Consider the following 12023-nt stretch of genomic DNA (forward strand, 5'->3'; position numbering starts at 1 on the left):
TTATTTTCTCTTTGCTCTTTTCGCCTTTCCCTCTTATTTTTTATTTTTTTTTGCTTCCTTCATAAAAACACACTTATTTCCGATCCATGTTACACGTTTCCTCCTTACCTCGTATCGCTGCGTCTTCTCTGTTCTTTGCTTTTTCCATCGCTGCTTTTTTGGTTTTGTTTGCTGTCTAAAGACGTCTTATGACATTCACACAAGACGGCTGCCTCTGCTGTCTTTATTTGCTTTCCATCTGTCCTTCATACCTCCCTAAGTCTGTCTTTTTTCCTCTGTGGGTTATTTTTCCCTTTCCAGTCTCATTCTTCTGGCCCTCCCTGTTGATTTCTTGTTTATTCATTCTCTTTACAATTCATCGATGCTGCTTCTTTCTGTATTCGTAGGTTATCTGCGTCTCTCTTAGTTGGCCCCAGTTGCATCTACGATTTTTCTTCACAGTTTCTTCAGACAACAGAGTTGACATTCAGTGTTCAGAATATTTTAACACACATAATTTGTTCGGGTTTTAGACGGACATATTTTCCTCTAATCTTGCAAACTTGTCTCATTTGTGATAGGGTTATAAAATAAATCAATAATATGCATTGTGATATGTATTGAAATCAATAGATTATACGTCTGATAGAACTTTTATCTCATGGACAGCGAAGTGAAATTGGTGGCATTAACTAACTTGCTCACTCTTTGGTTACCTTGCAACTATCTGAGTAACTGGCACAGCAGCAGCTTATGATTTTGCCAAAGAAATTTTAAGCCACCAGTCTTGTAGTATTTGAGATATTTTAAACAAAAACTAATCAATAATTATCTAGTGACTGATATAAAATGCTTACATCATGATGTTTTTCAGCCATATTGTCTCGTCCAGTTCACCATGTACCACCAGTTATCGGCGTTGGCTTTTTGACGCAGCACTGTAAAAACCAATCGGTTGTTGTTCGCTTGCATTTGTGTTTTGCATGTGTTTTACAGGCTTCGCTGCACGAGTTTCATTTGATTTTAGCCAAGACTGCATTTTGACCACTTGCCTTCAAGCCATCTTTGATAAAGACATATTTCCTGCAGACAGCTTGTGCAGCCCTGAGTAACATAAATGCAGAGCAGAAGAAACTCGCGCTGACCTTGTGTTGACTCGCACATAGCAGTCTTAGCAGTTAGAAAGACAAGTATTCACTTCAAAAGGAAGGAATGCTTTGCTTTTCTTGACCACATAAGGGAGGCGGGTTGAGACTCGAGATGAAAGATGTGGAGAATGGGAAAGGAGATAAAGCAAAAGTCAATGAATATAGGAAGCTTCTGCAGATAATGACATACTTTTCCGTTATCTGGGCGTGGGATCAGACGGTCTTTTCTTTCTATAGCGTCTTATGTTTGATTCTGGTGCTTCATCACTTTCACAAGGCTAACACAATTCTTTTGGTTTGTTTCATTTTGAAGATATTGAAATTTGGGAAAATGTTTGTTTTTTGTGTTGATGGGCATTTTGAACATTAAAGCTTTTGTTCCTCGTCATGCCATAGCCTCAAACATGTATTTTATTTTGACTTTGCACCAACACAGTTTGGAATTCTGATTTTGACTAGTGAATTGCATAATTTCCAAATTTATGTACAAAAAAAAATCTAAAAGTGTGTAGCACATTTGTATTTGGGTCTCTTCCCTTTAATGCCCCAAAAAGTAATCAACCAGTTTGGTTCAGAAGTTGCCTTTCCATCTTGCCCTCTCTCTTTTCTAGCTTGTGGTTTGTCTGTCAAATGAGCTTTTCTATCTTCCCCTAGCTTTACCATTTTCTAGCTAGCTCCATCTCTAGCTCGATCCCTCCATCTAACTAGCTCTTTATCTTTCTAGCTGTCTATGTGACTCTCTCTAGCTAATAGCTAGTTTTCTTGCAAGATCCATCTCTAGCTTTCTCTCTCCAGCTAGCTCCATCTCTCTATAGCTCGCTTTAGCTAGTTCTCCATCTTCCTCTTCCTTGCTCGCTCTTCAGACATCCCCCATCTCCATCCCCTATAGCTAGCTATTTCTCTCATTATTCTAGCTCTTTTTAGCTAACTTTCTAGAACTCCAGCTCGTTCTTCATCCATCTCTGTAGCTTTCTCTCTGTCTCTCGCTAGTTTCTGCTGCTTCTTCTTTGGTGTGGTTGAGTGCCTTTAGTTAATTTTAGTTGTATATATTATTATTATTGTGTATTTGTTTATTTAATATTGTATTTTTTGACTTTTTGCACGGGAGTTGCAATAGAAATTTCGTTGAATCCTGTTCAATGACAATAAATGCTATTCTATTCTATTCTATTCTATTCTATTCTATTCTATTCTATTCTATTCTTTAAAGCTAGTTCTTTAAAACTAGCTCTTTAAAGCTAGCTCCCCCTCTTTAAACGTTGTTCCTACTTCCCTCTTGGTAGTTCTCTCTCTAGCTAGCTCTATCTATCCCTGCCCCCTTTTCTTTCTATCTAGCTCATTCTGGCTACTCGGCTACTATTAACTGTTGGAGTTCAGCATCTGGTTTAATTTGTAAAAAAAAAAAATACTGTAATCAGAAGATCAAATTCTAATATTTCATAAGATAACTTAAAAAACATCAGGGAAGAAAAGTTTTTTCCTTCAGTGATGTAGCTAGGGGCACGTAGAATAGCCAGAAAGTAATATAAATCAAACAGAAGTAAGAGGTTTTAGGTAGTTACTAGTTACATGATGAGGTGTTTAGTTAGCTTTTCATCTCCAGGCAAAGAGAGGATTTAATGTCGTTCACCTTAATGTAGATTCAACTCAATTTTCCGTCGTTATTTGCCCCTAAAACAGCAGAAGTTCTCCACCACCTCATCTTTCCATCATTTCACCATCACCCACCCTCGCTGAGTCATTTCTTATCCCCATACCTTCGCCCCCGTCTCAATTCGACACAGATGTTCCCTTTCTTATCTCGCTCATTCCACTTTTTCATGTATTCACTGTATCTCAGATTCCCACTACAAGCCCATCTCTCTTCCTCCTCCTCTACTCTTCCACCCTCATATGCCTCCACCTCCTCTTTACCTCCTTTCACGTTCTCCTTTTGAGCGAGGCCAAATCCAATCTCTTTCCACGCACCCACTTTTCCCACTCATTCCGTTTTCATCCAGCTTTTTTATCTTTATCCACACTCCCACACCTTCTTCTTCCCCTCATGTAATTTTTTTGCTGCTCTCTTTGCTCGATTAGGGGGAGTATAGCTGTCATTCAGCCTTCATCTCTCAATTTCCCTCATCCATCTGGATCTCAAGAGTAGACTGGGATATTCTCTTAACCCCTGAGCTTCTCATTGTTCGCTCCTCTCTTATGGCCACAACAAGCTTCTCCATCCCCTCATGTGTTTTCTCTTCTGCTTGCCTCCCACTTTTAGTTCTGGGCGCACAGCCACCTTCTTTACCCTGGCTAGCAAGCTGCGAGTGAAACGACTGAAAATGATATGCAATTAGTAGTCAGCGTTTGTGGTCTCAGTGTGTGGAGATGTGGTGCTTTTGCACAAAGTTTTGGTCTCCTGCTGCCTCATGTGAGGGATGAATTTTACAAACAGGTTAATGTGAGTGAAGGTTGTAAAAAAGTTCAAACTTTGGGTATTTTTGACGCATTTCTTTACTGTAATTTGCCAAGTTAATGTAAAATGAGGTGTTTTTCATTTGTGTATGTGCTCCACCCTTTAGCAAAGGCCAATACGTTGTACATCCTCCAGTGACCTCGACCATTTCTGTTTAACCTGCGTATAATTCAGGGCAGACTGGATAATTTCACCCTAATTACATTTTAATGAAACCTTCTATGCACTTTTTTATCCCAGAGCCTCAATTGGCTTCATAATAAACCCACCACTTCTCTATAAATATCAGGAGTATTTTTTATCATATTATACTGTTTTTATAAAGAATAATCCGATGCTCTATGAAGCCTTTATAACTAAATGCCACCATTTACTTGAGTGTAAAGGTGTTTCCCAGTTTCATTGTGCAGCTAATTAGTCTGTGAAGTCGACTGGTTTAACATTGCAGCCACTTTGTACTGCAGCTTAAATCCCTAGTCAGATTGTGTCAAGTCTTGCCTCAGACTGGATGAAACCTCTGCGCTGGCGGATAAACAATATCTACATGGGACTGACCTGGACCTCAGATGAAAGGGTTTTATTTGATCTTGAAAGTCGCTGCGGGGGAGCCCTGCTGGGTTCAGATGTAGTTTAAGGTTTGCTCAGACCTTGAGAGCTGATTTGACTTGGAGTACTTTTAAGGTAAAGCTTCAGTACTGGAGGGTCGAAAATGAATTTTCTGTAAAGAGCTGCACTTTGAACGGCATTAAGACATTTCTTTAGTATGAGCTTGAGCTGTAGTTAGCTTTTCTGGTTGGATTTCTGTCTATGGTACATTCCCATCATTCACAAAAGATTGACAAGTTCTGTAAAATGTTCATTATTCATCCAATTGTCCAACACAGGGATATATAGGGATTTTTTCCTTTCCATAAAATAAATTAAAACATGTCTCATTTGATTTTTTTTTTTTTAAATTATTGCTCTGCTGACTATTATGTTTCTGTCTTTCTTGTATTTGGATGTGGAGAGTTTATATGAATGTTAGAAGTGTTCAAACACTAGCCTGAAGCTTATTTCCCTGACACGAGGTGCTTTGCCAGATATGGCAGTTCATGTGGTGAGGGTATTTCAAAGAACTCATTCCTGGACCCATTTGGTGGTCTGCATTTTGCTTTTAAGGTTTTCACAGATCAAACAGACGTTAGAAGCTTTTCAGAAGGCATCCTTAAGGCCTGGCCTGAAAACAGACATGTTGGAGTAAAGATATTAAGAGATGCAAAAGCCAGTCCCACTGGGATTACAACACTAAGTTGACTCTTTTTATCAAATAAGCTCATTTTTATTTTGGAATGGACAATAAATCAATAGCAATATATACATAATCACTATAGATCACTGGGCTTCAAGTTAGTTGTTGCTGCAACTGTTGCTGCTCAGAAAATTTTCAAGGAACTTATCGACAGCTCTGTTTTGACGCCTTAATAATGCAGAGCAAATAACTACTTTTCCAAACTTGTTTACATGCTTATCAGTTCACTGGTGCATTTGATAAGCGGCCACTGGCTGCTGCCCAGCCTCCTAATTCATATAGATGGGTTCATGTGAAGTTTTATTGACCTAGTTTCATTAGAGCCGGTGAGGACCAAATACATTTATCTTCTGTATAACCATGCAAGATGAGGAGTTTTTGGTTTCCACCATAATTATTCTATTTTTGTCCTTCAACTTGTTCCAAAAATATCTTGTAAGTTTGAAATTTTGTAGATTATGAAGCCACAATGTTCATATTGTTACTGAACAACACATTTTTCTTTGAACCTGCTTCATCTGATTCCCGTCAATGCTGCTGGGCGACTGATTATGCTGGTGAATTATAGTGGCAGCTGCAACAAACTGGCTTGTTCTTATTTTGTACCATGTATCTGTGAGTTTGCTAAATATGTCATTTTGTTAGGATTGTCGCACAATCAGACAAAGCTTATGGCTTCAACTGGTTTGTGTCAGAGAGACTATTCCTGAAATCAGTACATTATTTTCTATTGGTCACTTGGAAAAACCGAGATCAGATCTCTTTCAAAGTTTTTGGCAGATGCCAAATTGAATATTGTGTTATATTTGAAAACTTGCACATAAAATGGAACGTAACGAATTCCTGGAAAATGAATGTAAAAAGCTAGAAAGTTGAGCTTGGATAAATGCTAAACAAAATTTTAAACTTGTCTCAAGTAAAATTTAAGTTCTACATAATATAAGTTAATACTCTTATGAACCAGTTTAAAACACTGACTTCGTTCGTATAGCTAAATGTAGCACGGTGCTTTCTAAAATCAACTTTATAGACAAAAATATTCAAAATAAGTTAAATATTTTAACTCGATTTACTTCAGTTTCTTTGCGGGCATCATTGTGCATTTAGAAATGTTTTTCACACTGAGACTAATCATTAACGATAACTGGGATCTTCACAAAAATGACATGTGAAGCTTTTATTGTCAGTTTGCATGCTGCTTTCCAAAAACTTCCAGCAGAACTTCACCAACAGCAAAGATGCTCGAGTCAAAAATCTGGTCAGGTGATGACCTCATCAACGCTGCAAGTTCTAGCAAACAACTTTATTTGCAAACTCTGACAAACTCCACAAGCCAAAACACATTTGGTTTGCAGATGGTTGCTTCCTGGCGCTTCAAGTGTTGTTGGAGACTTAACCTCAACGTGCTGCCAATGTGTCGCGATGATGTCGTTATGTATAAATTCTTAAATACTGAAGAAGGGTTACGTTTTTTTTTGTGTTTTTTTTAATGGGATGTGCATTAGAGTGCAAGGTCAGGAAGATGAACCCAGGAGGCCTTTTAAGCCTTACATTTAAATAAATGCATACAGATGAGGCAGCTTTGATGGAAGTTTAAGCTCAGGGAATTGAAAGAAAATTAGAGCACCCTCTATCCTGGCTGTAGATTTATATTCCCTCTCAAGTTTGCTAATAATAAAGCACAAAATTATCCATCATATTGCTGACTGCTTGTGCACGCAAATTAAAAATAAACTTGACAAATGATTTCCAGATGTTTTTTATTACTTTGTCCTTTTCATTTTTCATTCTCAGGGCTATAGTAAATTATTCTTGCAAAAGTGAGCAGCTCAGTTCAGGGATGTCCAACCCGCGGATCGCGAGCCGCGTGCAGCTCCTTGACCGGCTCCTTGACCGGCTCTTTGACCGGATCCTTGACTGGTTCCTTGACCGGTTCCTTGACTGGTTCCTTGACCGGCTCCTTGACCGGCTCCTTTACCGGCTCCTTGACCGGTTCCTTGACCGGTTCCTTGACCGGTTCCTTGACCTGTTCCTTGACCGGTTCCTTGACCGGTTCCTTGACCGGTTCCTTGACCGGCTCCTTGACCGGCTCTTTGACCGGATCCTTGACTGGTTCCTTGACCGGTTCCTTGACTGGTTCCTTGACCAGCTCCTTGACCGGCTCCTTGACCGGCTCCTTTACCGGCTCCTTGACCGGTTCCTTGACCGGTTCCTTGACCTGTTCCTTGACCGGTTCCTTGACCGGTTCCTTGACCGGCTCCTTGACCGGTTCCTTGACCGGTTCCTTGACCTGTTCCTTGACCGGTTCCTTGACCGGTTCCTTGACCGGCTCCTTGACCGGTTCCTTGACCGGTTCCTTGACCGGCTCCTTGACCGGTTCCTTGACCGGTTCCTTGACCTGTTCCTTGACCGGCTCCTTGACCGGTTCCTTGACCGGTTCCTTGACCTGTTCCTTGACCGGTTCCTTGACCGGTTCCTTGACCGGTTCCTTGACCGGCTCCTTGACCGGTTCCTTGACCGGTTCCTTGACCTGTTCCTTGACCGGTTCCTTGACCGGTTCCTTGACCGGTTCCATGCTTCAGAACAAAAGGATCTTTCTTTAAGAAAAAAGGTGAACGTTTCTCCTTTGGATCCATGCTTCAGTTCAAATCTGCATCTGCAGAACTTGGTAACAAACTGTAGACATTTGCATTTTGAAATCGGGCTTATTGGAAGATGGAAACCACCTGACCGTGCAGAAGCGGTTAACATTCGTGCATTTAAACCTGAAATGGGAAACATTAACGATAACATTTTAAAACGTACACAAAACCCGGCAAAATCCCCCATGAAACACTGGATATAGTCAACATTACAAGTATTGTGTTTCAAAGTTAAATACCTGTAAAGAAAACACAGAGCTGAGTCTTGTCAGTTACCAATGGCAACAGGAAAAAAGGGGGAGGAGCTATTAGCTACTGGCTGCTATGGTAACCGTCAAGAGCAGCTGATTTAAAACACCAATAAATGTCTGCAGAAACAGCCTGACGAAACAACATGAATTCAAAGAATGAATAAACACATTTATTTACAACTTCATGTGTATAATACTGATAAAATAAAACCCTGTTATGCATGTAAACGAAGACGGTTAATTTCCAAAACGTCTAAATGTGCCGCAGGGACTTTTAGAGCGGTTAATCGTCACGTTGCGCTCATCGATCTTTACTCGGCTAATTACCTGCGGTCTGTTCCTCAGCGTGGACCTGGTGCACGCCCAGCTGCACGTGTGCGAAGGCCGCAGCCTGCCAGAACTGGGCCTGAAACAAGACAAGATCCGGGTGAACGGCTGCGCCATCCAGTGCAGAGTGACCACTGAAGACCCGGCCAGAGGCTTCCAGCCAGACACGGGGAGGATCGAGGTAAGCGTCACATAATTCAACCACTGCAGCGCGTCCAAGCTGGGAATTATTTAAACTACATTACTGGATTTATGGATTAAATACTTTGTCCTGCTTTTGGGCTCCATAACATTAAATAGGAATCACTGCTACTGGTTGAAACTTCTTCTCATAGGTAGGGCATGGAATATGGAAACAGTCGTACTCAAAATACGCAGCAGATGCAATGCTGAAGCAGCAGGTTATTTGCTGAAGTTGTCGATTTTAAATTACCCAGTTCTGTCTTTTTTGTTTTATAACCTAAACAAGAAACCATTTATCAGCTTTAGAAATTAAAGCAGCTGTTCTAGCAACGGGAAAGTTGGATGTTTTGTAACTTAGAGCTTGTGTCATATTTCAGAGTGGAGATGTATTCCCAGAACGAGGCAGTGAGATGAAAATGGATTTACACCCTTTGAGCATATTCACATTTTGTCATTAAAAACACAAACTTTAATATGTTGGGATTTTATGGGTACAGAGTAATGGATATTTTTGCAGAGTTTTGTGTTTCCCAGCTTTGTGTAGCTAGAAACTTGATGATTTTGCCAATTTTCCTCCCAGAAACAACTCGTAGTAATCAGATTATATTAGAAACCGATTAGTTAGAGTTCCTTCTTGACGTTCAGGATCATTATCCTTGTTTTTTTTTTTTTACAGCTTGTTAAAGGTTTTCTTTCATCATTGCCCTGATTTAAGATTTCCTAAGCAAACTTTGACAATGTCCCTCTTCGTAAAAAATAACTCATTGGCAGTTATGCCAATGATTGCGGTGGATGGACTTGTGGTGGTGTGGATTTGGTTTTTTGGCACTTTTATATGAAGAATAATGAGTTTGTTATCTTAAGTTTCCTCATGAACTGATGTTCCCAATAGAAAAAAAGACATTTGAAACATTAAAATTCTCACAGCTGTACACTTTCCTAATTTAATTGAACCTTTTTGTGTCTTTATGAGGGGCAACAGAGTAAAACGACTTAAATATACATTATTTTCAGAATGATTTACCACCTTGTGTATAAAATTAGAGCAAAAATGTATATATATTAAAAAAAGAAAATCAATCTTTCTGTAAGGTAAGTGTTTTTTTGGTAATTGTGTGATGCTTCTACAGGCTGTAAGTGTTTGTCTTTGGAGGACTGCCCTCTCTGTCGGCGTTCACACATGAGAGCACAACCACAACACAAGTCCATGGATGGTTACACACTCATAATGACCTCTGTTTGTCTACAAACTAGGATCCAAGAGCTCTTCCTTCTCCACTTTTTTCCACATTAAAGCCTTTATGGGAAAGTTTTACATATGCAAATATGCTCTGATTTTATTTATTTTGAGTTAAAGTATTGAGGCTCCTTTCATCGTCTGAGGCTGACAGTCTCCTGGCTGTGATTTCAGCCTCTCTGAACCTGGTAGAGTATGATGTAATAAGATTTACATACCTGGATTTCAGGGATTTTCTCCCATCCCTGCTCAAATCCTCTCGGGCTCTTTCAGGTTGGATCAAGAGGTTCTGTGTTCTGCCACTTTTAGGTCTTAAGCAAAGTCGTATTTTTGGGGTCAGGTCAAGACTTTGACTGGCATAAGTTTCTCATTTTAAAGAGTTTAGTCATCAGGCTCTTTGCTGTCATCATTAATCTCTCCTCTATCTGCCCCAGTGCTGAATTAAAGCTCAATTCTTTTGTCTATAGTCAACTCATGCCAATGCTTTTATTTTTCATCTCTCTCTAACTGCTGTGCTTCACTGTTTTGCTGACAAGGAGCTGGAGGTAAACAACCATTATTTTGAGCTGATGCTAAGAATGACATTTATCTTAAAGTTCTCCAATCTGCTGAAAAAGTTTCTAAAAATCCTATAATTAGTCAGCGTGAAACCAAAGTAAGCTTTAATTTATTTAGCTAATAACTGTCTTGTGTTTGGCCTTGGTCTGGCCACTCTGCTTTAAAGCCCGGGTTAATGGAGCGGGTCTGTAACGGACGTCCTTGGTGCAGAAAAACAATCGATGCAACTCAACCAGCATTACTCTCATGGTTTTGGTCACTTTGCTCACCAAAGCTTTTGTGTTATTTTGAGTGGGATTCCTCTTTACTAAACCACTTTAAGAGATGTGTTTTGATTAAATACTGAAGCTGAAAATCTGTATTTGATGAATTTCATTTAGAAATCTTAATTGAAATTGAAGGAAGAAAACCTGATTATAGAACGTTGAAGCAGAGATTCGTCTTCCATTTGAACATTTTTAAACCTACAGTCTAAACTGCCATTAGATCAACTTTTGTTGATGTGTTTGAATGATCTAGTCAAAGTCCACACTTAAACTAATTTAGGTTTGTGACCAGAATTAAAAACCAGAGAGAGTTAAGCGGCTGTTTGTCATATTCAGCGACTTTTCAAAGAATAATAATGAAAAAAGTATCAGCCAAAATCAGAATCGGCAGGTCAAACTTTTAAAGATCGCTTCTCGGTAAGAAAACTGCAATCGCTGTGAAAACTGATGTTAACAGATGTTCCCCATTCGATTTGACTGAGCTTCACTTCTAATTATTCTGAAAAATTGCCATCAGCCTCTATACTAATTCTGAATTAATGAGTTACAGCATTGAATTTTTTTTGGGAATCAATAAAGTACTCTTGAGTTTAATTTGAACTGAATTAGCAAAAGATGCAATCCTGAAAATTCAAACATATATGCAGTTGTAGTTGCAGATGTTTTTAGTTGCAGCAAATGAATACAAAAAATGTCAAGCCCTGCATATGAAATATAGTTAATTTTCTAGTAGTGATGAGACTAAATATGGAAAAGCTCATGGAGGTAATAAAAGCATCCGAGGTAATCTCTGGTAGTATGCAGATTTAGTTGGTAAAATGTGTTAAAATATGCAAACTATACTATTTTATAATTAGTAGTAATCTCTCTTTCCACTCTGTCGCATGTCGACTGACACTTTTTCTGCGCCATCCTGTTTTCAGCTGGTTTATGTGAAACAGGCCTGTATGTGTTAATGAGGTCTACCTGCATACAGATGAAATTAGAGGCAATTATTTCCACGTTAGATTTTAGACGGTGTAAGAAACCCCTGTAAATTAAGCCAGAAGTTGGACATTAGTTTTAAACACCACACACACAAAAAAAAAAACTCACCATAACCACATTTTCTGTCATAATTGCACACCTGAGCACCAATAAGGAAGCCCTTTTTCTCTCCATCTGGTGTCAATAAAATTTCTGACACCTTAGCTCAATAATTTGACTCCTTGGATGTGATTGAATCGGACCCGCTCCGCTGGCTTTCCAATTAAACACGTCATCTGTGTGCTGGTTCTGATCAAGTGGAAAATGAATGGTTCTGTTCGACACATGGATTTATTTAAATTGAATCAGAGTCCATTATTTACCCCCCAGGGGCAGTTGTTTTTAGTTTATCAGCAGTTTATTGGGTTCAGTGACCAAACTGGATTTAACTTCAGTGGCACCGTCCAAAGCTGTTATCTGCAGAATGAGGATTTTATGATGGAGATGGAGAGATGGAAGAACAGATGGATGAAGGAAGAGAGGTGGATGGAGAAAGGAGAGGCAAGAAAGAAGTGATGTAAGAAAATAGAGAAAGAGGAGCGAGATGGATGGATGAGGAGAGAGAGAAGAGAGCTGGCTGGAAAACGGATGGATGGATGGATGGATGGATGGATGGATGGATGGATGGATGGATGGATGGATGGATGGATGGATGGAAGG

General features: G+C 39.5%; 1 protein-coding gene across 1 annotated transcript in view; it reads left to right on the forward strand.

Moving 5' to 3' along the window:
* pcxb (pyruvate carboxylase b) overlaps positions 1–12023 on the forward strand; it is a 329618-nt gene that overhangs the window by 87065 nt on the left and 230530 nt on the right. Inside the window, exon 11 of the mRNA XM_055051195.1 lies at positions 8112–8274. Coding sequence (XP_054907170.1) covers positions 8112–8274 — 163 coding nt within the window. The remainder of the gene's footprint in view (positions 1–8111; positions 8275–12023) is intronic.

The sequence above is a fragment of the Poeciliopsis prolifica genome, unplaced genomic scaffold (assembly GCF_027474105.1).
Source record: "Poeciliopsis prolifica strain line A6 unplaced genomic scaffold, Auburn_PproV2 SCAFFOLD032, whole genome shotgun sequence".
Lineage (NCBI taxonomy): Eukaryota > Metazoa > Chordata > Actinopteri > Cyprinodontiformes > Poeciliidae > Poeciliopsis > Poeciliopsis prolifica.